The sequence below is a fragment of the Lepidochelys kempii genome, chromosome 2, assembly GCF_965140265.1.
Source record: "Lepidochelys kempii isolate rLepKem1 chromosome 2, rLepKem1.hap2, whole genome shotgun sequence".
Classification (NCBI taxonomy): domain Eukaryota; kingdom Metazoa; phylum Chordata; order Testudines; family Cheloniidae; genus Lepidochelys; species Lepidochelys kempii.
The window spans coordinates 178,879,685-178,907,324 of NC_133257.1; the positions used below are offsets into that span (position 1 = coordinate 178,879,685).

At 40.4% G+C, this 27,640-nt stretch overlaps 1 protein-coding gene across 1 annotated transcript in view; it reads right to left on the bottom strand.

Moving 5' to 3' along the window:
* POU6F2 (POU class 6 homeobox 2) overlaps positions 1-27,640 on the bottom strand; it is a 371,569-nt gene that overhangs the window by 205,771 nt on the left and 138,158 nt on the right. The window contains exons 3-4 of the mRNA XM_073329486.1: positions 14,405-14,496; positions 13,148-13,376 (exon numbers count right to left, since the gene is read on the bottom strand). Coding sequence (XP_073185587.1) covers positions 13,148-13,376; positions 14,405-14,496 — 321 coding nt within the window. The remainder of the gene's footprint in view (positions 1-13,147; positions 13,377-14,404; positions 14,497-27,640) is intronic.

Consider the following 27,640-nt stretch of genomic DNA (forward strand, 5'->3'; position numbering starts at 1 on the left):
CATTCCATAAGCTAGACTATTCTACACATTGGGCATTCAAAGTCTTCTAGTGGAATAATCTACTTAATTTTGTTTTACATCATCAGAACATAGGAAATATACCTATTGCATGTCTAAGTTGCCAATTAGCATATTTTCAAAGTGCTGATGCTATTTAAGATAAGCATAAAAAACAATCAAAATGCATTCAGCTCCTCCTAGGCTTCAGCCACTTTAATGAGAACTCCCTCCCGCCCCCGTTATTGCAAGCAGGTTTACAATACACTGGGTTCCTGAATGTTGGGGCTCATTTGAATCTCTTCAATGCCATTTATAAAGGACATGATCTGATTGGGGGAAAAAGATAAAATAAATGGAATGTGAAATTGTATGAACTGTTCTGCACTAGAAATCCCATCCCATCCTATTTACTTTTTCTTAAGTAAGATAATTAAATTTGTATAGGTATAGATATGGCTATAGGTTAGATGCTATTGCAAAGCCACAAGGGTTTGTGATCTTGTTAACATGATGGCTGTCATAGTTTGTTTTGTTTTGCATGAGCCAGAGCTCATTACAGAGAGCCTGCTGTCATTCACCATTGGCTTGTGTCTTTTTAACAGAACATTTCTCAAATGAGTGGCAGGGCATATGTATTTCAATCCATTCTGCACTTGAGTTTTTGTGTCTGGTCCTGCTCCCTCTAAAATCAATGGGACTTCAGGATTTGGGCCTAAGACAGGAACCACTGTAGGCTGGGATTTTAAAAAGTCCCTAAGGGAGTTGGGCACTCAACTCCCATATGTGCCTTTACAAATCCCAGCCATAACTTTTAGATCACTTTGCTTTCAGCCATCCTTTTCAGTTGTCTATTTGGCTACCCTCTTTACAGAGCTACCACAGTCTTATTCACGGCTAGGCTCAAAAAATACTGTAGTTCTCCATATTCCTAGTGGTGCAGTGATATGGCCTACTATAAGCCTCATCCTATTTTGGTTAGCTAGTTTGCTGTGCAGAAGAGGTGAACTAAAAACAAGTCTCACTGCTGGGGAGGGTAACAGCAACTCTGCACTTGCAGCAGTCCCCTGCTAGGCAATCCGGTGATTGACACTGATAGTTGCTCTAGTAGGAATCACTTACCCTCCAAGCTAGAGGTAAGACGCCAGATAAGCAGTAGCCTGTAAAAAGGGATTTTAAAAAAGAGAAAACCAGGGGGAAACATTAAGATAATTTACCCTTGTATATTGCATCCATCATAAATCCATTGTCAGTATCTATTGTTCAAGTACCAGACAAACTTCTATTTCTACCCTCTCCATAAAAGCCTTCCTTGTTGGTAAAGTTGTGTACCTTTCATCGTTTTATAATAAACTGGAAGTGAGTAACAGTGCGATATCAAAGGAAATAAAACTCCAGTTGCTATTGCTGCTGGGGTTGCCTTCTGAATGTGGCTTATACAATATTTCATCTGTGCTGACACCTTTCACTCTCAATTATTTGGCTGCTGTCAAAACAAATCAATCAAATTATAGCACTGTGTCTTCATGTTACCATTCCATTGTAAGTTGGCTGCATTAGCTTTGAAATATATGGAAGTATAAATTTTATCTCTATTATTTATGTAATGCAACTTTCTCCCTTGTGCATTATCTTACAAACATAGCAAACTCAAATGATCTCATGTCAAATGCTGAATATATATATATACACACTTACTGCTAAGAAATTTTAAAATAATGGCACGCACGGGAACATAAACATATAAAAATAACTTGATAACAGTTTTACACGTTACCGACACTAACCTACTGATGTCACAAATACGATGTAGTTTTAATTTTGGATACAAGTCTACCGTGGTGTACACATCAGGTAAATGTAATTTAAGACGATATGATTCTGTACCATAGCTTCCACTAGAATTCTGAAGAAAGGTGAAACAAAGAGATCAAAAGAACTGATTCTTTTAGCAGTAAAAAAAATTGCTGAGCAAAACCATTATTTTTTAATTATGCTACATTGTTGTCTTCTTTTAAAATGCACAAACAACATGGGTTAGTATAGGAAAGGAAAGGCTTACATTTAAGTGACAGAATCAGAAAGAAAATATTTTGGTGGTACTGTTCACACTTCTGTAGTCACCATTTTAGAAGCATATAAACTCTAAACCCTTTCCTGAGAGTGGTTTTTCCATGTAAACATAATAAAAAGTTAGTTTTCAGGTTCTTAGCTGAAGCCCTGAAAATAAGCCATTTACATCAATTCCATTATTTTTTAGCTGGAGTTTTAGCTGGACTCTTGCTACTGCTCCTACTAATATAGAGATGCTTAATACATAGGTTATACATGGAAGCACATAACAGATTTGTAAACACCAGTTTATAAGAAATCCTTTTTATTCGTCACTACTGATATAATGGGAAAGCAATAATGGTCAAGAACACAGTAAAAATATATATTCAGTACCTTTTGGCACATGAATAATTTTAGAAGTCAAGCTGGGGTGGAGGATGTGAGAGACAAAGACCAGGAACATATGGACTGGGTGAGGAAAGAGGACAGAAGGCAAACACACAAAAAGGGAAAGATACCCATGGACCAGAGTCTGTAAATCCAAAGAAATGTAATTGAACTCAATGGAGCTACACCAGCAGAAATGAGATTATCATCTCGCCTCTACATGGAATAAAATATTTCTTTTTAACTGTGCACAATATAAAATAACTTATCACCACAAAGTACAAAAAAGAAATGAAAGAAGGTATTATAAAATTCATCAAGCGTACACCTGCTTCAGTCCAAAAAGTGACTTACGTGATGTCATAAATATAAAGGGAAGGGTAAACCCCTTTAAAATTCCTCCTGGCCAGAGGAAAAATCCTCTTACCTGTAAAGGGTTAAGAAGCTAAAGGTAACCTCGCTGGCACCTGACCAAAATGACCAATGAGGAGGCATGATACTTTCAAAAGCTGGGAGGAGGGAGAAAAACAAAAGGTCTGTGTCTGTCTGTATGCTGCTTTTGCCGGGGACAGAACAGGAATGGAGTCTTAGAACTTTTAGTAAGTAATCTAGCTAGGTATGTGTTAGATTATGATTTCTTTAAATGGCTGAGAAAAGAACTGTGCTGAATAGAATGACTATTCCTGTCTGTGGGTCTTTTTCGTAACTTAAGGTTTTGCCTAGAGAGAGTCTCTATGTTTTGAATCTAATTACCCTGTAAGGTATCTACCATCCTGATTTTACAGAGGTGATTCCTTTACTTCTATTAAAAGCCTTCTTGTAAGAAAACTGAATGCTTTTTCATTGTTCTAAGATCCAAGGGTTTGGGTCTGTGGTCACCTATGCAAATTGGTGAGGATTTTTTACCAAACCTTCCCCAGGAAGTGGGGTGCAAGGGTTGGGAGGATTTTGGGGGGAAAGACATGTCCAAACCACGTTTCCCAGTAAACCCAGATAAAGTTTGGTTGTGGCAGTGGAAATCCAAGGGTAAAATAATTTTGTACCTTGGGGAAATTTTAACCTAAGCTGGTAAAAGTAAGCTTAGGAGGTTTTCATGCAGGTCCCCACATCTGTATCCTAGAGTTCAAAGTGGGGAAGGAACCTTGACACATGATGTCAATTGGGAGTTTGCATAAACACAAAATGCATTTAAGATACATGTACTCTGTGGTTTCTATGCTTCAGATGGTGGAGATTCAGAAATATTGGCTGACATCCTGGGTGCAGTGATGTCAATGGAAGTTTTCCATTGACTTCAGTGAGGTGAGAACACGTTTTCTCACGTGGCTGTGCATCAAATGTTAGTAGTCCAAGGGCTCTATACACTCTACTACTATGTGCAAGGTTGCAGGGGTCAAACCAAATGGGACCTGGACCCTCCAAGTTGAAGGGGGAAAGCAACACTTTTGCACCAGTCCTGTGGGAAACTCTCCAAGGGGTTCCCAGCAGGGTTGGGGCTCCACTGTTTGGGAAGGGAGGGTTGTGGACAGCCACAGTGGGCCTGGGGAAGATGATACCATCTTCCCCACCCCCAAAATCCCTAGTATGCTGACTCCCTCAGCATTTCCTTATGGGGTGTCCCCCTGGCCATAGGAAGTGGAATCTAGTGGGAAGTATGGAAGTACCACTCCCAAGTAATTTGTGCTGCCATGAAGAAAAGCTGATGCCCCAACGGCCAGGGAATTTTCCTGCAGATCTCAAAACACGCTCAAGTCCAGAGTACTAGGACCACTACTTTTGTTGCATGAAGGGGAACTATCTATCTACCCCCTCTTGCCCATAGAGGGACAATTCAGATTCTACGCGTCCATCTAATTTTCATAAATTGAGGTTACTAATCTATTTTGAGATCCTAGGAACCTCCTCAAAGCACTTTCATGGTTTGGATGTCATTGGAATCCTGCAATGGAATTGCAGCTGTACTAAGTACAGACAGGGAGCATACAATTCCCTACCTGGCGTATTCTCCTACTTTGAAATTAAGCCTGTAAATGTCTCTTTTTCGCTCCAATGTTTGTGTTGCTATAAGAGATTGTTATCCTGTGACAACGTGTTTCTCTAGCACTCCCTCTATACGATATACTATATTTACACTCCATGTTCAGGTGCCTCTTGTTCAATTAATGCTCCAGTGCTTCAAGGATGAGTTGATGTGCATAGGTCATAATGTGGAGCATGCCTTTTAACACTGAATATATATAAATTTAAAACTCTGAGATACAGAAACCTATAGCAGATGCACAGTATCTATTCCTTCTGTTTTACTGTTATTTATGAAAACATAAAGGTTGCCTGGGCATTACTGAATATTAATTTACAAACTGAATACACTTAATACACATTGACTACATACTACTGTAAGCTGGATGTAACTTTTTTATGGGCTGAATTAAATCCTCACTGAGATTGATGGGGTGTGAATACACACTTCAATTAGCATAATTGAACGGATAAACTAATTCCAAAACTCCACCTAAGACTAAAGGGTTATGAGAACCTGCCCAGGATTTTTTGAATGGGTGAGTGGAGGGGCTTTTGCTGAGTATTGTTTTGGGAAGACTATGTGTGAGGGAAGGGAGAACAGAGGCAAAGACCAAGAAAGCCAAGCAGCAGCCTGTGAGCACCATGTATGACCTGGAAAAAGGCTAGAGAGAGAACTTCTGAGTCTGCTGTTGGCCAAAGAGGCTCATGCTCTAAGCTAAGAAACTGTATGTTTGTTACTGGTTCCTCCTGCTTTTGGAGAAACAGGACTTTGTAAGTTCCTTGTAAGTAAACAAAACTGCACCAAACTCCATGATCATTTTCTGCTCCCAACCGGAACGTGCCCAGGCCCCTGAACTTTGACAAATTGCTCGAGTCAAAAAGGCAAGAATACAATATAATAACCCATATGAAATTAATGCATTCTAAGGGCCTGAAACCATTGGTGCAGGTCTGGCACTCTTCTTTGAGTAGTTGCACACTCAGCAGGACTGTAGGATTGGACCGTAAGCTTTAATCACATTCTGAGATACCTAGGCCTATATCAGCACTTACAGTTTGCCAAATCATTTACAATGAATGGCTGTCAAAAGTGTAAGGACTGGTGTGGGAACCGAACTTCATCAACTAAACAACACCAGAGCACACCACATTATGAACAGTAGCTCCCCGCAGGCCCAGTTTCCATTTTCAGATCAACTTTGACTGCACGCAGAATTTTTAAAAAGGTCCAACAAAATGTTTCAAGTTGAATTCATGTAGAGACGTTTAGCAAGAAGGGCATAAACAGCTTCAACGCTTTCCACAACAATTAAAAAACAAAAAACAAAACATACAACTTCTTTCTCTCCAGGAAATGACACAGAACTAGACAGATTTTAAAGAAATTTCATTAAAAAAACTTGGCTCCTAGGCTATTAACTTGTATAATATATGGATTCAAAATCTGTATTAAAAATGCCTGTAAACTCAGCTGGTCAATAAAGACTTTGTTGTTTTTACGAGTCCCTAAATATATATGTACTCGATTAGAGTCTTGCTGGTCTATCAGGAACAGAAGTTTCTAGCCAGGAAGTTTTTATAAGGACTTTATTAATACAAATTCCATTGAAAAATAAAGGAAATTAAACCACAAAGACTACAAATGTCTGACTTAACTCCACCAAAGCAAGGAAATTATGAGTGAAGGCTGCAAATCTATCACAGTAATCCATCCGTAATTCACCTTGTGTTACTTACTGCTAGAGTCTAAGATCAGTGTATATATACACGTGTGTATACCACAGGGGTGGCCAACCTGAGCCTGAGAAGAAGCCAGAATTTACCAGTGTGCATTGCCAAAGAGCCACAGTAACACATCAGCAGCCCCTTGTCAGATCCCCACCCCCAAAGTCTCCCACCCCACTAGTAGCACCTAACCCTCTATCCCTGCACCTCCCGCCCACTGTGATCAGCTGTTTTGTGGTGTGCAGGAGGCCGGGAGCAGAGGGGAGGGTGGAGGAGGAGCAAGGGCACAGCAGACTCAGGGGAAGGAACAGAGGCCTCGGGGGAAGGAGTGGAGAAGGGCTTGGGCCTCGGGCAGAGTCAGGGGTTGAGCAGTGAGCACCCTTCAGCACATTGCGCCTGTAGCTCCAGCCCCGGAGTCGGTGCCTATGCAAGGAGCCGCATATTAACCTCTGAAGAGCCCCATGTGGCTCCGGAGCTACAGGTTGGCCACCCCTGGTCTACCATGTGTATGTATCATTCTATCTGCATATGACCCACCAGGGTATGTAGCATGCATGCTACAATGTTGAGCCAAGGCACAAAGTGGCAAGTAGCAGCTAGGATTTTCACTTTCATTCTGAATTTCATAGTTTCTGTAACATTGCAGTAATTTAAGAGTTTAACATTACATGACTGAATTTTCTGGACATTAATTTAAATTTGTCAGGGCCTAAATTCAAGAAGATTAAAGGCTCCTGAAACAGGTGCAAAAAATACTTCAAAAACAGCATTAAAATGCATTGATGTTCTGGCTGACAACAACTCTATTTACAACCCTGCACACATATTATTCCTGACAAGAGCAGTATCAGTCTGAGATTGGGGCAGGGGTGAAAGAACGCCAGTATGGGCCAGTACGGCGTACCTGTAAAAAGTGGCCACTGGTACTGGCCCATACACAGATGACTTTAAAGCGGTGCCACTTTAAAGTGTTTAATGTTACTTTCACCCCTGGATGGGGGACTAGTTATCGGTGAACAAAGGGGTATATTCCCATACACACTCGTCTCATACTTAAGTCATCTTTCAATTCCCAGCTTACAGCGTATGCCATGGTGGTGTCTGCAAAGTGACCAAACCCTGGGTTTTGGTTGGAGCCAGAAGAGGAGAGCACAACTATTGTCCTGCCCATCTGCTGCTTGGCATGTGTTTCTGGAGGGCATCTTTGTGTACAGGCTGCCAGAATTTAGCCTCAGACGTTTGGTTGATTGCAATCAATCCTGTTTTAGAATTAATCTGATCAGCACAGCCTTTTTATACCTCACTTATGTTCTCCCACAATTGGGAGCAGTACTGGAGTGAAAGGTTGGCATAGGTCTGTTGGAAATCAACAAGAGAGCATGCAAACTTTAATGCTACTGCGTCTCAGTGTCTCAGGTGTTAGGTCTTTAACTTACGGGGCAGAAAATATAAAGAATAAATCACTAGCACTCTGACAGTGATCAATAAATAACAAATAATAACTAATAAAGCCCTGAACCTTTCACATTCACTCCCTGAAGCTACTGTTTTGCCACTGTAGAAGATGAGCAATTAATAACATTGGGCCAGATCATTCCCTTTTGTAGGAAAACTCACAGGAAGAGCCTTCTGGGGGGATAGTCTATTCTCTCTTTTATGACCCTGAAAGAAGAAAAGCCTAGACATCCCCCCCACCCCAACACTGTGAGTCTTGGGACATCTGCCAGAGGCACAGTGTCTTCTGTGTGGTTTCTGCTCCAGCTTCAGGGATCTTTGCTCACCCTCCAATTCCCTTCCAGTGTGGCATCAGAGGAATCAGACTGTCAGGGAATCTTGATGTGGTGGAAGTAAAGGAAGTGTCCTAACCTGGAGGAGCATACATACAGTCTAGGGCTGTATCAACTTTCGCCTGGATTTCCGATATGGAATATGTGCCCTCTTCCCTCAAATCCTTTCCCTTCCCTTGCACAAATCCCTGGACCCACAAAGGTAAGGAGGTTGGTATTATAGAGTGGCTGACCCCTCCTTTCTGCAAGCAATTTCTGGATAGATGATTCCTTCCACCCATCTCCACCTTCTCCATTATTTTCATCAGTTTTAGAAGATGGACCACCCCCTCTCCCTTAAATCTTCCATGCAGCTGGCAGTTCTCAAGTAAAAAATTTACTTACAGCTCAAATTTACTTACAGCTTACTACAGTACTGCTCATCCTAAAGGACTGTACAAAGGTGAGCAAATAGTAGCCCAATTTTTGGTAGGTGGGGCGGCAAGGGATATTCAGTGACTTGTCCGAGGCTACACAGTGAGTCAGTGGCAGAGCTAGGAATAGACCCCAGGTCTCCGGGCACCCAGTCCCATGTCCTATATACTGCAACTGTGTTATATATAGCCTTCATATAGTGATGGTTGCGTATCTGGACTAAGGGTTTCACTGAAATTGCTACTGAGTGTAGCTCTTCTTCTTGGTCCTTGTCATTTTTGTTCTGGTTCTGTTAGTACAGTACAGAAGTACCTGGGAATAAACTATTCCTCTCAGTGAAACATCATTTTGATTATTACTGACATTGCTGCTCATTAAAATACACAAGTAAAACACAGACTTTCTGTAAGCTCTGAAAGCTATTTCATGTTACTTGAAGGGGAATACAAATGAATAGGGACTGTATCATTTTAGTTAAAAGAGGGAAATGTTCTAAGAACTGGAATCTGGACTCTAGATCAGTGAGCAATTGAGGTTTGTAGTTTATTTCTTTTCTGTCTCTTTCTTGTTTTTTATACTTATCCAATATCTGACTATTAAGCTGCATGTTCATGGGGAATGAAGAAAGTGCATGTTGTTTACTTTATATCTGTTCTGCAATTAAAGATACACTGCTAAGTTAAGATGAAACAAGATCTAATAAATGTAAACAATTCATTTTGCCTTTCTGGGACTATTATGTCTTTACACTGACTGATCAGATCTGTAGGTAAATAATGACTTTTTTTTAAAAAAAATCCTTTATCTATGTTTAGTGTTACCATATCAGTGTATTTTAATGGCTATCTTCCAGCTCTCCAGCTGTTTAATCCATTTCTTTCTCCATTGTATTGCAGTTAAAAAAAATGACCTGCTGCTGTTTAAATAATGTAATTTAATGATTTCACATTTTCAGCCACACAAGGCTTTCTTTCAGTCTGAAGCCGTTCACTAATGATTTGGGGAGATAGTTTGTTCTTGTTTCTTCCAGAACCTGGGACTGAAAAACTCAGACTTACAAATAAATTATTGGCACCCACTTTAGAAACATTACAATTTGCAGTGAAAATAAAACAGATAAGATTCGGTATTATGAGGCCAGAATTTCCAACTTGTTGATTCCTCTTGGCAGCAGACTGAGAGGTTCAAGTATTATTCAGCCTCCAAAACTGTAAAGGACTCTGCAACATTGTTACATTAAACCTGACATAATATATAGTTGAGATAGGTGCACTGGACCAGAGGTTCCCAAAGTGTTGTCTGTGTACCACTGGTGGTCTGTGAAACACATGCTGATGATTCAGAGAGAGCTGGCTGGTGCCAGGATGCTCCTTCTCATTTCCAGCTGCTAAACTGGACAACTAAAATGCATTAATTAATTTCCATCAAAGCAATTGCTATAGGTGCCACGGGGATGTAAAGGGAAGGTGAATGAGAGAGGAAATAAGATCCTTAGCAATTCCTGGGCATTGCTAAGCATCCCCAATTCCCAAAGAATTCAACCAAAGTTGAGGGCACTCAGCAGCACCCCAGAGAACACTCCTCAACAGACCTGAGGACAAGAGAACAATAAAACTATCAGGTGTTCAGTGCCACAAAAAAGCAAATGCTGTAATGTGGTATCTAAGGCAGATGGACAGATATATCAGAGAGGGCATCTCCATGCAGAATAGTTGATCCACAGGCAGAGTGTTCCTGAGCTCTGAGGCACTAAGAAAAAGCTATTACTAGATTGGAGAGACAAAAATGTTTAGAAAAACCTGACCTAAGAACTGAATTTCAGGGAACTGAATTTGGACAGCCTAGAGACAAGTCTGCTCAGAAATGGAGGGATGAAGATCTAGGTGAACCTGCTACAGGTTAATTGAAAAGGTGGCAGCTGAGAAGGTTGTTCATATTAGCCAACACAAGGATGGCTAGATGCAATGGACTAAAATTAAAGATGAAAAAACTTGGCCTAAATAGTAGACAACACTTCCTCTGCTTTTCTAGCATCTGCTACCTCTTTCCTCTTCCCACAGTCTCACCATTGTTGGTGTGTCAAAGTTCTCTTCTGTGCTTCAGTTCCCCATCTGTGAAATGGGGATAATAGCACGGGCCTACCTCACTGGGGTGTGGTAATGATACATACATTCCTGTTGTGAAGCGCTCAGATTCTATGATAATGGGGACCATATATGTATATAGATAAATAAAAGTTTTCAGCACCGCTGTACTTATTGATACCACTAAAGTCACACAATTTTGTTGCTGCTAGGGAAAGTTAGCCACGAGAAAATGGTTAAGGATGGGCATTTTAACTGAATCTGTGCCCTGTCCCTTATTCCCTTTTTAAACTATTTTAGTCAAGGTTTTGGAGGAAAATTTACACCTTATCAGGTCAGGGCTTTCAAAACCCACGTTTAAAAGTGATCTCAGTGTATATACTCATTGGCTGAAACCACCAAGACTGAACTCAAGTGCATTGGTTGTAGCTCTTAGGCCATACCATCCAATTTAGCAAAGCACAATGAATTAGTGACGTAAGAGGTCCATGAGCTTATGTTTATTTATAATACTATATACACAGAAATCATAAGCTGGTACACTCTTGAGTGGAGGGATACATTTTTATAATGCCTGTTTCCTCATTAAGATTTTATCATCTACCTACACTAAAAGGCCTCTTCCCTTCACTTTGTTATCTCTGCTTTTACCCGGTCCTGTTCCTGCATTATTTTTTTAATCTTCAATTCCCTACTTTACATGCACTTTCAAATTTTAAACAAGCAAAATTTGTGCATTAGTGTGTCCTTCTCATCTATGATTTATGAATGACAGGTTCCTCGGTGCAGCTTAATGGTATGAGAGAGACATTATTTTAAACATTAAAGTGAAAACCATTTACAACTATGATAAGAGAGGTCTGTTGAAATTAAACTTTAAAACACACACAAGGTAAAGGCAAGTAGTTGCACCAACAGGTGAGAGTACCAGGCACACAGTTTTGTTCAACACATTAACTGTCTCTCCTCTTCTCGGTTTCACAACCTGTAGACACTGGTGCTTCAAACAATCCATCAAGTCATCAGCAGCAACTGAAGTTTAATTGCCTAAAAAGTATTTAGAGTGCTGTGTAGAGCATTCACTTAATTGAACTCCCATCTTGTCTTTGGAAAACTTTTTTAAGCATTTAGGTCAGGAAAGAAAAATGGGGGCGGCAGTTAAAGCTATATTTGATTCTTCACTCACACCCTCCATCGCTTGCATATAGGATGTGTCCCTCCCCATTAAAACTACTCTTGCAATTTCATTATGGGTTTTTTGCTAACACTTTGCCTGTTGTACATTGTGCAACTCAACTCATGAGCAACCTCCTTCTAAGAAGCAATAAACACCATTGAGAATAATAAGTAAATTCCTTTATACTTAATATTAGATAAACTCCTCGACTGCGGCAGAGTTATTGTTATGGTACATTCATGCGCCAGGAGTGAACATACGGAACAACAACAGTTACATTTTACTTCGCTGTGCTGGGTTTTCAGTCTGACTTAAGATAATAAATGCAATGGGTGAGAGAGATCTAGGTCCAGATTCTCTGCTAAGGCGAACACAGTACACCTCAGGACATGGGGGCAGGGGAATGCACAGGTGAACTTTGTACTCCGAGTCAGGTATGGTGTCTATTCTAAATTTAAACAACATTCAATGGCCACAAGGGCTGAAATGGCAGCCAAGGACCAGAGTGGAGTAGTGAAATTGTGGCCACACCCCCTATACTGCCAGTAGAGATTAGGAGCCACTTCACCATCTCTGTGCCACCAGATGATATCATTAGTGCCACTTTGTGCTCGTACGATGTAGCATAGCCCCAACTGATTGCACCGCACTTGAGAATATGGGCATTGGTCTTTAAATTTTCCTATAAAGCTCCATGCACACATATGTTGCTATAACAGCCACAATAAGAGTAATGTGCCCTTGATGGATGCAACAGCCTCTTTATTTTAAACTGACACTCACGCACTTTATTTTAGTAGCTGTAGTGAGAGAATTAGCTTTATCACGGCATGACTTTTTTATTAGAACCTAGACCACTTTAGGAAGAACCAGCAGAAAGCAGGAACTAATTTTTAAGCGGAATGCAAATACCGCTTTGCTTCGTTTGCTCTTAGAGGGCCTGTTGGTTGGAATGCACACTGTTGTGGCGTATAAGGCTAAAGTACCACCAGCCACCTCATAAATGCGAGTATGGTACAGCAATACACGTCCTGGAGAGTCTAATAGCAGTTACAGAAAGGATGCTTTTATAATGTGGAAATCAAATAACAGATACTTCTAAATGACCACATCCTGATACTAAGCTTTTAGCTGCACCTCTTCCTTTACTCTTCCCTACTCTCTCAGCTAAGATTCAGCATTGGCCAATCTTATTCGAGTTCACAATGCTATTTTAAAATTTTAAGTGAACAGTGAATTAAAGCCATCAACCGGTATGATAGAGCAGACCAGTTAGCTATTTCCAGGATCTCATAGTACTGGCCTGTGGAACGAGAAAGAAGAATACTGACACAAAATGTTTACGAAAAATGCAGTATAGATTTGGTAACCTTTCAGTATATTTTTAGTATTTCAAAATAATTAAGGTTTTGAATTTTCAATAAAGATTTGGCATCATGAATAACCTTTTTGGTGGACAAATGGATCTACCTGTGAAAATACTGATTGATGAGGTTTACCTTGTAGATTTTGCAATGGCAAAGTCATAATGCCTCCTGCTGCAGCTGCTGCTACCAGCCCTTGGATGTTGGTGAGATTAGCTGTAGGCAGAGTTAGGACCAGTCCTTGTTGACCACCCAGTTGTCCAGCCATGTTGAAGGGAATAAGGATAGGTTGATTTAGGGCTGGAGTGCCTCCTGGCATCACCCCCGCTACCGCTGAGGCTAACTGTTGAGCTGTCAGTAATGGCTGTAATGAAACATATACAGTAAGCATATTTTACTGTACACCTGAATAAGAAATAACACCGATATCACTGTACTTGTGCCTGGGATCACCTGTAATATTACAATTCGTACATGCAATTACAACGCACCGTTTCTAATGTAAGAACATACACTTCCCTCCAACACAAAAAGCCTTGAAGATCCTGAAGATCGAGGCTGGAAACCCTGGTAATCATATCCAACCCACTGATCTCTGAAATCAGAGCCTGACTTAAGTTGCATCAACTTTGTAAAGAATTTACTGTACATGCCCCAGGATTGGTTTCTGAATCCAAGAAGGCCAAATTCAACCAAACCTACAAGTATTTAAACTCAAACTTTCCCAGAGCTCAAGTTGCAAAATTAATAATTTCCAGGAGCTATGTGATGCAAGGGATGCTCAAAGACTGCACTATAAAGTAGGCTGGAACATCAAGCATCTGCTTGCCTTCCCAGGGCAATTGAGCGAAAGCAGATATCCCTATACAAAGTGACACAGAAAATCAAGCGCTTTGTAACTGTTCAGAAGAACAGTATAACACCCATATCTTACTGCAAAAACATTTGGCTTAATAAAATAATGAATGGATTTTTTTTATTAATGCAGGAACTGTGTGTGACTATAGGATTGTCAAATCCAATAAGCTAGACTTGCATTAAAATTGCATTAACTTTTTTTTATATTAAATCATGACCAGTGCTTCCAAAGTAACTGATGTAAGGTTCAAATAACTTCATTTTATAAACACACAAACCATTTACATTTTACTCTTTGGAAAAACATATAGAAACAAACCTCGTCTGTTTGTTTTTAAAGCAAGACCACATACAGAATATTTTTTTTAAAAATATGTCACTTCCACATTTCTCTGTACACGTTTGTGTAATAAAACTTCAGCCAAACAATATATCACCATATTTTCTATATTTATACGGTTAGGTAATTTTCATTCATTGTTAATTACTTTAATCAAACTGCAATTTTAATTAGGCTAAATGAAAGGAACTGACCTGGGGCCCAACCGGGAATGCTGGGTGGGACTGACTGAGCTGATGCTGATCAGCTGTGCTTGTATCAGACAGCACTGGGTTTCCTCTGGCCCCTAGAATTCAAAGAGAAGCTCTACATTAATATCTAGCCCAGGGACCAGCACATTACATTTTACTGTGATGTCACAAAACATCAAGCTGAAAATGATACGCTAAAGTGGTTTATCAATAACGCAAGCACTCAAATCACTTATCAGCTGCATAAATTATGCTAACATTCATTCAGGCCAGACAGCTCATTCAGGGAGATACTGGAATCTGACAGCAGTGAAACTGAAGCTATCATCAACTCAGCTAATGTGGATTGCATTATACATCAATTTACACACTGTACATGAATACTCTGTGTGTGCGTGGCAATTGCATTTATAAGCTTAGGTGAGCAACAGCTATTCTAATTTCTCAAAGCAAAAATTATCTGGGAAACAATCAAGTCACATCTACTTTATAATGCCTCTTTTTTGGGGGGGTGGGCAGAGAAACCTGTACCGCTCATGATAAAAGGCATTACAAAAACTGAGTGCAAACATGCTTCTAAACGGCACTTTCTTCTTGTTCTCTAATTATATATGGTAAAGCAGAGCTTGTCATAACCAAGGTGTTTCTGTGCCAACTGAGACAATAAAAAACCAGCACTAACTATGTGCTTGAATCAAACACGCTGAGCACAGAACACCTTCCAATGTAGCTCTAGCTGGATTCTGCTGAAGATCACTGAAGAGATTTGAAAAACACCAAACAAACCCTAATAACTGTAACACAAGGTCAACAATCGGCTTTCAAACTTAAAAGTTCACTCCTGCAGTCCTGACTAGGGCAGAACTCACACTGACTCACAACTTCTTCAAGGAGGACTGCAGGATCAGGCCCACTGTTTGTTTCTGTATCTGAAGGAAATGGCAGCAAGTATGAAAAGCAGCAGCCGGAGCACTGTAGTTTTAAATAAAGAAAATTCCTGGATACAATTTTAGGATTTCTGGTCAGTACAGCAGCTTTTGTTCTGTTAGTTTTTTTCTGATGGATGGTTGAAATCCAATTCTAAGCAAACCTTAACAAGATCCCCTTTTCCAATGTTTGTCCTATGAATAGCAAGTACAAGGCAATTCAGAACCAGTTTATTGGCATGCCATGGTCTGTGACGGAAAAAAAGGATATGATTCTGTCATACTTATAAATTTTAAAGAAGGTATTATCAGCTCATTTAAAACAAATTCTTCTATATATTCTCCAAGGGGACAGACTTATAAATAATGGAAATGTGAAAAAAATACTTCATCACATTAAGGCACAAATAAAATTGACTGCTACATATTATTCAATTGACTTCTATCTCTACCGCGATGTGTCAATCACAACAGCATTTTATAATGGGATTAGGCAATAAATGTGCAGAGCCATTATGCAGAAATCTGATTAATTTGTAATATTTTTGTGTGTGCACAGAAAGTCAGAAATGGACATTGCTTTGGGAATACTTACAAGCGTTCTATTGAAATTTCTAAATTGATTTGGAACCAACTAATAAAAACACACAGACTTTTTGACATTTTATAAAGTGAAGTCTGTCAAAATAGGTTTGGCATTTTAATGACCACTGTCATTTAATAACTAGAATAAGCTGACCTATTATAATTGGTCAAGACTCCGACAACTGCCTAATAACGTGCATGAAGAGATTTAGGCATAGGGTGACCAGATATCCCAATTTTATAGGGACAGTCCCAATATTTGGGGCTTTTTTTAATATGGGCTCCTATTACCCCTCACCCCCATCCCTATTTTTCACACTTGCTACCTGGTCACCCTATTTAGGCACTACATTTTTTGTGCGTGATTTATTATCTGCGATGCTTGGAAAGCATGGAATTTAACTGGATGTGAGCAATACTGTGAAAATGTACACAATCTGAGTTTTTATATGCATAACAATGTCCTCACTCAGGCAAAACTCAAACTGCCTTCAACATGACTCCTGCTTCTAAAGGGACTGCAGGATCAGATCCATTATGAATAAACACCACTTTGCCTATGCTTATTTCCAAATATCAGCATGTTCTTTATTTATCTTCATATGACAGCTGTATACAAGGAATGATATACATCAAAGACGCAGGTCCCATGATCCTGACTAGCCCACCACTGAGGTCAAATTAAATATCTGTTTTTGTTTGCCTGCTTGAAGAAGTTAGAGCTTTGTCTTGGACTATGATATTACTGAAACAAGTTCCTAATATTCGCAAAAAGAAAAGGAGGACTTGTGGCACCTTAGAGACTAACCAAAGCTTATGCTCTAATAAATTGGTTAGTCTCTAAGGTGCCACAAGTCCTCCTTTTCTTTTTGCGAATACAGACTAACACGGCTGTTACTCTGTTCCTAATATTGTATCCTGTCAATGAATTTGCCTGGAAAGGCTTCAGAGAAAGTACAAAGCAACAACCAAATGTCTATTAGTACATGATCCTATTTTAATTAATTAAGGGCCTGATCGTACAGCACTTACTCTCATGAATGTTCCCAATGAAGTTTTCATACATTTTTTATTTAGTGAACACTATTTTCTGTTATGTATACTGTATGTAACTTGCAATATTTAATCCTGTGAGAAGCAGTTTGTACAAAAGGTGTCAGACAAAATCAGACAATAAAACTAGAGTACTATTAAATTATAATTAATTATGTCATTTTCTTATTGCATTGCATTAATTGCAATCAAATAGGATTTCATTCATTTTATATTGCTGTTTATTCAAGACACTGCATCTGTTTTTATTCCAGTGCATGAATGTGGTGCCTGCTTCTTCCAGCTCACTTTCCACACAGTTTAGAAGTCTCATTGAAATGGCATACAATTTCAGTGTATGAATGAGGTCTTACACAGTCTCCACATGAAATTATGCATGCTGTCTTTTCAGGATCAAAAAGGCATGTTTCCCCTCATGCCCATATTTATTTTTCTCATACACATGTAGTGTACTTAGTTTTATAGGCCCATCTCCTAATCTATCTGCTACAGCAGCCACTCCAGGCTCAAGTTTTCTTTCACAGTCAGGAGGGAAATCTGCAGCTTGTTGGCTAAGCAGTGAGTAAATGTGGCAGAGCAAGAATTTCTGGGTGATTGGAGGTTCCACTGCATCACCCAAGCAAACAGAAGTTGTTCTCTGCCACCTATTATCTTCAGTGATAAGCCCAGGCATAGACATCCAGGGAGGCAAAATACAGCCACAAAACGTTTGTAGAACGCTATGATTCATTCCTTCCCTACAGTATTATTTCTCTGAATTAGCAGGGCAGATTCTGCCACGCTAGAAGAATTCAGCTAACAAAGCCAAGTACTAAGAGTACCTCATGTTATATTTACTGTTTGTGATTCACAGAATCATAGATGATGGACCGGAAAGCCATCGTAGGTTATTATCTAGCAGCAAGATTTCTAGCCTGTCCTTCCACACAAGCTCTGGATTGTCCTCTCCCCTCTGTTTTAATTCAGTGGCTCTTAAACCATTTATTGTTGCTGGCTCAGTGACGTCCCTAGGCAAATGGGACCTTGGCTATTTTAAAAAGATTTGCCAAAGTGTTATTTTTCCAATGTTTGGATTCATGCCACTACCTCTTGTTAGATCAACTTCAACAACTGTACAGTCCTTTCACAAGGATATCACTGCCCTTTACAGACATGAATTCATTAAGCCTCGGAACACCTCTGTGAGTATAAGGCAGTATAACAACAGAAAGGGACTATAACAGAAATGGTTAGCAGTGTGAGATCAGCTCTGGCTGCTGTTTGCAGTGTACTCTGCACATATTAAGTGACCGGCTACTAAGCGGGAGCTACTATCTCTCCCCATATGCAGGCGCACCAGGCTCTCTGCCCCTATAGAAAAAGATCTTGTGAATGGGCAGGTCTTCTAGCCAACTCTGATATTGGGATGAAAGTAATGGCATGAGTGCTCTGGACTTAAATCCTTCTCACATGAGGGAGGCCGTGTAGCCTAGTGGATAAAGCATCAGCCTACGAGTTAGGGGCCTGGGTTCTTTTCCAGCCTCTGCCACTAGGTGAGCTTGGGCAAGACATGTTACAGACCCATGCCTCAGTTTCCCCGTCAGTAAAATTGAGATGATGATACAGATCTCCTTTATAAAGCGCTTTGAGATCTACTGCTGGAAAGTATTAGAAAAGAGCTAGGTATTATTCTCATCTTTTTTCCTTTCCCAATTTTGAAAATCCAAATAAATAAAGCACCACACCTGGGTCATCTATCCCCTCTTCCCATGTTGATGTTTAGGGGAGGTTGTGTCCTCACCTGTGTCCTCCACAATCTTCAGGAGGCCAAACTAGATGACCGTGATGGTCCCTTCTGACCTTATAGTCTATGTGAATGTACAAGTCTAATTACACTTGTAGGGAGGGTGACTGATCACCTTGTCCAATGTCATTCGGGGTGATCTGTCTCCTCCCTGGTACATGAAAGCTGTGGCATTTGGGTTGAGGGAGAGTAGAGATGGTGGGTGGGGTGGTCCATTTTGAAAATAGAAACAATCTTGTGCACAGGAGGGGAGCTGGAGCACAGGTTTACTAGCGGAGCCGCTCTCACAGGCAGGCTCAGACAGCATGCTCAATAATACCATGCTAATAGTCTGGGGAGCTGCTGCCAGGACACAAGCACCAACTTAGATACAGTTTTAATAATTAATAAATGTTATTATTAATACCAAATTAATTATTAAAGCAGCCCCTCACCTGTCAAGGTGTTTGGAGTGCATGACAAAAAAAACCAAATGAAACTATTATGAAAACATAATGTAAAACAACCCTCTTAAAAAACCAAATAAAACACAGAGGCAGTAAAGAAAAGAAGAGGAAAAAGATGGAAGGGAAAGGGAATTAGTCGGGTGCTAAGTGTGGTTTTAATAAGAGGGATGTTTTTATGGTTAAAGGCACTGGATTGGTGGTCTGGTTTCAGTTCCTGATTCGGTCATGGATTCCCGTATGACAATGTGGAAATTCAGTTCTCTTCTCCATCTGTCCTGTCTATTTAGACTGTAATAACTTCAGGACCATCTCTTACTACATGTCTGTCCAACAGCTACGGGTCAGGATCTCAGTTGGGGCCTCTGCGCGATACTAAATACTCCTATTGCCACTCATAAAATGCTTTTGAAATAAAAACTTGTTCAACTGTTTTTGAAAAGCGAGAAGAGACGAACCAGGGTAGATGTCAGTGGGGATTGAGCTCCACAATCAGACTAGCAAAGGCCTGCTAACCGTAGGTGAGATGATGGTGATGAAATCAGCATCAGTTCTAGCCAGGTCTTAGACTCTTTACCACACTTAGGTGGCTTCTGTGCCCCCCAATACCATAGCATGGAGCATCTCACAGTCTTATAATGTATTTCTCCCCACAGCACCCCTGTGACGTAGGAAAGTGCTGCCATTCTCACGCACAGATGGGGAACTGAGGCAGAGAAAGGCTAAGTCACTGACCTATAGCAAAGCAAAGAATCCAGATCCAACAAGTCCCAGACTAGCACCCTAACCACTGGACAATCCTTCCCTTCTGCTGGACCATCTTTCCTGAAAACTTTGGTTTTGTTGATTTTTCAAAGCCTAACTTTTATAATTCAGCTAACTACAATAATAAAGTTTTGCACTAACAGAGCCAAATAGATTCTGAAAATAAACGTTATTTTACACTACCATAGCAGGAAGGCAGCTACATGTGAATATAATGTAAATAAAGATACTAGCATTTCAAGCAACTAAACATATTAAAATGCTCAGTTCCAACCACTGTTCCCTCTAAGGTGTGCGCGCGTGCACACAGATCCTAAACCCCGCACACACGGCGAAACACCGCGCACACAAAAAATGAAATACTACTTCGGAGCCAGGCCGAAATATCATTTAAAGGCGACTTTTGACATTGTTCTCATTTTACTCGGTTGGGCACATTTGCCTCATGGCGCACAAATTTGAACTCTGCTTCAAATATTTGCACAGAAGAAAATTTTTGCACACACAGTCTGTCAAAAATTCGAGGAAACATTGGTTCCAACCCTACCTTGCTATCCACATAATTAATTTTAATTGTTCTCACAGTCAATGTGACTTACAATCGGAAGGTAAGAGCAGGGTTGTTTCTTCTTCACCATTCTGTTTTGCCTTACAAAAATGTATTAGAAATACTTGATGTGATATATTTAAACATCCAAAGTTAATAAACTGCAGTACTGACTCCACTGAGATTCAGTCTACTCATGTATAAAATATGATTTTACAAACCTAACTATGAAAACAAAAATATAATCTATGCTTACGCATGGTACTACAAGAGTATTTCATTATTTTAAGTCAATATCTATAAAAGCATACGCCCATTGTCCAAGCCTATAGACGTTTAGATCTAAAACAATATGATCAATAGAAACAGAAAACCCCCTAAATCTAGTATTGCCAACAAGTAGCAGCAGAAACAGACAACATGCAAAGTAAAACACAGTCCTATGAGGTGTTGAAAGTGGAGTTTCCCCAACTCTGCTTGACTTCAGTGGACGTTGAGGGAATTCAGCACCTGCGGAGATGGAGCCATAATTTGTAAGCTCTTTGGGGCAGGGACTCTCTTTTTCAGGAGAGGCAGAACCAGGAGAGGGGAGGCAGGGGGCTAGCCCCTGCAATGGAAATACTGTGGGAACTCTGCTCCCAGGTAAACTCATGCAAACATGGGGGAGGTTGGGGAGATGGCGGAAGGAGGAGTGGACCCTATTGGGCTGAAGCAGCTGCTCTGGGACTCAAGATCAGGTTGGAGAGTAGGGAATGGAACCTAGAAGGGATAGGGGGCAGGTAGAAGTCCCAGGACTCTCCTTCCCAGCCTGAAGCTGGCACCCCGCAGCCAAGTCTCAGGACCTCTCCTCAATTCCCCATCCACATCTCCATCACCCCATTCACAGGAAGCTTTCGTCCCCCCGTGGTCTTTTATTCTGTTTGTGAAGCACCTAATACAGACGGGTCCTGATCAATGACTAGGGCTCCTAGGTCCTACAGTAATACAAACAAACAAATAATAATAATAAAAAAACCAAAATCTACCACAGGGTAGCCTGATCCAGCAGGCTTCACTCACACAAAACTTCATTGTCATGAGAAAGGTCAGCAGAATCAAGCTTGTTAAAAGGAAAAAAAAACCTCAGCATCCCCAACCAATTAATCAACCTATTGTTTCGAACCCCAGCTTAAAAGTGTTGAGCATCCTAACTTCCACTGCCTCAGCACCTCACAGGATTGGGCCCATAGGCTGGTGGCTCTTCCAAATCCAAATCACTTCACTGTAAAGCCTCAGTAGAGAGATGGCTATGGATGGTGCACAGGGCCTTTATATGTCATTGGTATGATTCTAATAGTCACAATATTTGCACCAGAGAAAGCTGAGGTCTTCTGCTGATCTGCACTGAGGTGCTGACAAATTCAGTCAAAGGGCCTAGTCTTCCTCTCTCACATCAATTTTACACTGGTGTAACTCCTGACTTTCACTGGTAAAAATTTCACTCAGGCCGAGAAATTAAATTATTATAATGCATCACTCACAGAAGGTTACATGCTTACACCTGGAATGCTTCTATTTAATTTAGGGGCCAGAAACTGTATTCCTATAATGCCAGTTATAAAATTGACCAAGAGCAGGCATGAAACTGACTCAGCACATGGGCTGGCCCACATCAAAGGTTCTTTCGTGCCCATGATTCCACAGTACTTGCTCTGGAATTCACCACTTGCTGAAAAATTGGGGTCCAAATTCTGAGCTTTCATATAGAAAAATATTTCTACCCCTACCAAGAACCTGTAAAAATATGAGCCAACTGAGTCCTTGTAGTGTTGCTTCCTGAGTCTGCAGACAGCTTGAAACAATAGCTTTGAGGGGAGCAAATTGCCCAATTCATATCAATGGCTTGTTAACTATGAAACCTAAAATGACATTTAAATGTCAATACTGTTAACTGTTTCACTGCTGATCACTTTAATAGAACATCCAGCTAAGGTGTTCATTGCATAATTCCTAATTGCCCCCCGCACCTCCCCAGTCACCAAAAGTCCAATAGCCCCTTTCCCAGTTTACCCCTGAAAACATCTATGATGCAGCTAGGCACCGTCAACATAAATGTCTCTGGCATCTTCAAAACTGAAAATACGAGAGCAAAAAATAAATTGTATATAATATCCAAATAAACACCTCAGGGCTGATGTGCTCATTTTATCATTAAATTTCATATTTAATTAATTAAACCCCTACATCTTAAAATGTAAATAGAGCTGTTGCATAATTTGCAGACTGCCACAGATTTCAAATCCAGCTTGCCTTTGACTACGCAGGGATCTTTGTGTCGTCCTCTTGTTCTTCGTGGGAAACATCATGGTCTCCAAAAGGCTCCAGTTCAGCAAGGCACTAAAGCATATGCCTGATTTGGGATGTGCGAGTAAAACCACGGAAATCTACAGGACTAGTCACATGCTTGGCACACGTTTATGCACCTTGCTGAATCAGGCCTACAACACTGTGAGGTACGTGACTTGTAATAACGCATATTAGTTTATGAAAGTGATTCACATCACAGATAATATCTCACAGGGTATGATCTACACTGGAATCTAAGCCCAAGGTTAGTAGAACTCAAGTTAGCAGACCCTGGATTTGTTAACCTAGGGCTTGAGAATCTACACTTATTTGTAACTCTGGGTTAGGAACCGTTGAACCCATATGTCCCAACCTGGGGCTCCAGCGTCTACACGACATTATGTGGGACAGAGTCCAACAACCCGTATCCCACACTTCCTAGTGCCTTTCCAAAATGTGGCCACTAGCCCTTTGTTCACGGCGCAGTATGGGAAACTTGACTGTTCACCATACTTGACAAAGGAAGTTGGCCCGTGGGATTGTGGAATACTTTGGTGGACTCCCAGAGCATGAGTCCATTGGGGCTGCGTCTTCCTCTCTCTTCTTTTTCCCCTTTCTTCCTCCTCCATCCCTTTCCCTCCGTCCCCTTTATTTTGCTAACTGAAATCATTTATTAAAATAAACTTATGTTTTATTGTTAGACCTTATATCAATTATTTTTGCATTTGACATGCTTCACATGAGAAAAGAAGCATTGCTACTGTAGACAAGGGGAAGGGATATAATTGCAAAAGCATGTTCTTTATTCAAAATAGGCTCATTTCACTTTTTTCACCCTGTAACTACAGTGCATAAATATCCCCTGTTAATGGTACATGCATTTTTTATGAATTGGACCCTTCATATTGAGTGTTGTGGTTTCTTCTCTACTGTATGCATTAGCACAAAGATAATCACATTAAGGTCAGAAAGATCCTATCAGTTTTTCCTGAATTCATACAACATTTCATACCCACTGCTTGCTGTTAGTGCTGGTGAATGCAGTGATGATAAAGGTTACTTATTAGAAGATGGACGGTTGAATGCATTATTATTTCATGTTGGGCAGCTGATCCCTAGCTAAGCAGGGCAGGAGGCTTCTTTAAATTAAACTTCCTTTTCTTTCAATCCCTGCAAGCTTACTAAATGCCAAAGAGAGCACATCTATTTGGAGGAACTGCTACTGTTTTTTTTTTTAATTGGCATCTACCATTTCCTTATGATGTTTATGGCATTTATACACGTGTATTTACTTGGTCTACAGGACAGAAGCACCCCTCCCCCTGTAACAAGCTTCCCAACCATCCACAGCCCTTAACTCTAGCCCTCCCAAACAAAATTGACTATATGATGGTGTTGGACATTATACAGATTTGCACTGCCATTTGTCTGGGAGGACCTGTACAATTCACTCATTATTGGTTTAGCTACCAGCATCAGACCATTTTGATATACAACAATTGGTATACATAAACATTCGCATGGGGTGTGTTTGTCTGTGCACAAGAATATTTTACTGCCTCGCCTGATTTAGATATTTTGTTTTCAAAAGTTCCGATGACTGATTCACTCCCAAAGGGGAAAGCCACAAGCCTCATTCAACCTAGTGAGTGAAATTCTGAACTCCAACATCCTGTTTGGAATTTTTTAAAAAAATTGTGTAGGGAGAAAAGATGCTGCAAAAATATAAAATAACTTGAGTGTCCTACCAATCCTGAGTGAATGTGTTAAGGGAGCTGCAGTGAGTGTGGTTCAGTTAGTAGAGAATCTCTGAATAAGAGATGCAACGTACATTTAAATCCAATAAAAGCACCTGCATTTACAACTCCTACAGACCCACCTCTCAGCAGAAGACATGCTAACTACAGCAATCAGCTCCGGTGTGGAAGTTCCCTCTTATGCTAAACAAAGTTAAAGAGATACAGCATGGAACATCAGTTTAGGCATACAGATGGAGTACAAGCGGGTAATATAATTTGATATTGGGCTGGGATTCTAGGAAAGGGAACAGACAGCAATAATTCATGTTGTGTTTTCCATCACAAGTGACATGCTGTTTTGGAGGACAACAGCTCCATGCTCCCAACCTTGAACTCTGGCATGCTCCCATTTTGGCACTCCCACAAATCCTGTGCGATATCTGAGGCAGAACGCTTCCCAGAGTTCCCTCTGGGGTGTCACAACCTCATTCCCCCCACCCCGCCTGTGCTTTACTACTCATCACTGAAGCTACCTAAAGGAACCCCATTAAAAAAAGTTGTGATTTATTCAGGGTTGTAGTAAAGACTAGAGATGGCAAAAAGAGTTCTGAAATATGCTTGAAGTAGAAGTCAGAAGCTCTGGAAAACCTTCCTAAACCTTTACAAAGTTTTACTTTGGTTTGGGAGTGATTTTCTTTTCCTTTTGGAATTGCTTGACCCCACACTTCCTCCAGACTGTTCTAACTTGGGATCATGGTCATGTGATGGTGGCTTATGAAACTGCAGCTTTCATTGCTGAGTCCACTCGTCTGGTCTCATACCTGCATTGTTTTTGACAATTGCTCCCTCTCTGCTATGGCCTTTCTGCAGCCCTCCGGGGCTGCTCCATCAAGAGTCTCATTACAGGTTGTTCAGTTGTTCAGACTTTATTGAGACTCTTGAAAGCCCCAGAGATGCATACTGTAGGAGCCTAGCAGAGAGCCAGGGGAGCAGCAGCAGCTCTGTAGACATGAGACCAGGCTCCCAGATCCACCTAAATTACAAGCTAAAAGGCTACATTAGAAATAGATAGCCACAAATGCACTACTGAAGGTTCCCACCCACAAAATTCTAAACCCTCACTGCCTCCAGAAATCTGGCTCACCTGTTTGATACCCATAACAAGGTCTCATGATGTGTCACAGCAGGATGAGCCATTATTTCAAATGAAAGTGGTTGCAGTAACTATGAATGTTTCAAGTGCAGTAAATGAGTGTCTCAAGATCTTGTAGTTTTTGGCCTGAAACTAACTTGGGACTGTTTATTAGTGTCCCAAATCCATTGAAGCAATTATTTACAGTGGGATTTCATGAGGAATTCCCAAATACTTCTAGTTTGTCTGCTTTTTAGGACTATTGCAGGCTGGGTTCATTATCTAAGCTTGAGTCTGGTTGAGTTGAGGTTAAAAATGCAGCAAGAGTTGTTTATTCTCATTGTAAACCCAACCGTTAGATATACCGAAAGACCCAAAGAACAGTCTGCATGCTTGAAAAATCTGGGAAGGTATTTATTAGAGAGTTGCACTCAAAAGGCTTGTGTGGGAACTCAAAGTTGTGTTTCCCAATCATATGCTACTGATACGCAAAAAAAGATGTGGGGGAATAAAGATGTGAAAAAAGCGTGTTACAAAAATCTCTGACATCATTCCTGTAATTGGGCCTGATCTTGAGTCCTCTTCAGCCAATGGCAAAACTCCCACCAACTTCCATAGGTAAAGGATTAGTCCTGGAGGAAGGATTCAGGAACAGGGAGCATTGTATAGGGTTAAAAAGCTTTGCAGATAGCAGGCATATCCCCCAACAGTCATAATGCATGAAATGTGTGGTATCGCAGTGAAAAATCCTCTGGTTAGTAACACCTTGTCATGGCAAGACCTCTCTGTAACAACATGTTGTGCAGGCAGGAAATAAGCAAAAAAAGATGCACAGTTTAGCCTTGCCAAAATACCAAGTGACAGACAACTTTCTTCAAAGAGTGAGAGAGGGCACCATGATATTTACTAATGGGATTAAATGCTATGGAATATATAAATTGATCTACAGTTTCCAATCCATGAAAATGCCTGAGATCAGATTTTTACAAATCAGATTTTTATATCCCTTTTTATGTATTACTGGTCTGTTTATTTTTTCAGCATTACAGTAATTGAAAAATATCTACTGGTAAAAGATGCTATTAATTTAAGTGCATTCATAGCGTGTTATGTCACTAATAGACTTAGGTAACATTATTCTTTTATCCTTTTTACAAAGCATTATTTTATTGTCCTCTTATTTCTAAGATTTTAGTTCCACTTAAAGTCAAGTAGAGTGAGGGCTTCATGGTATTCTATTATATTATTGTCCTGTCATTATTCTAACTCCATTACACAGCAACACAAAACCAGCATCAACTTCCATTTGTCATATTATTTATTTTAAGGATTATGTCAGATCTCAGACTGTGCATACGTGCCTATTAAACATAATTTGGAGTTGGGCAAAAATAAATAATTACTTCCTTGTACACATACATTAGAAAATGTGGTTTCAAAGAAGATACTCTTTTTTTTATTCCGCATTTTGATAAGAACTGTATAATCTGAGCTCAGACCACATGTCATTTTTAGAAAAAAAGCAAATCTATGTGCCTTATCCCTCTATTCACAGAAATTAAGGGGTCAGAGCCTCAGATATGCCAGAGCATTGCTTGGCACACCTGAAATGGGGAGCAAAGGTGCCTTCCATCACCCTTCTGCCACCCTCTCTTACCCTCCCTGGTCATAGGGGTACATGGGAACCGATTTGGCATAGTTTTGAGTAGTCTCAAGATTTCTCTGAAGTTCTCCTGCTTGTAACAGCCAACCCTAAGAGAAGGATGGTCCAATGGTTAAGGTGCTGACCTCAGACTCAGGAAACGGAGGTTCAATTCCCAACTCTACTAAAGACTTCCTGTGTGATGTTAGGCAAGCCACTTGGTCTCTCTGTGCCTCTGTAAAAGGGGGATAATAGCACTTTGCAAGTGTGTTGTGAGGATAAGTACTTCAAAGGTTGTG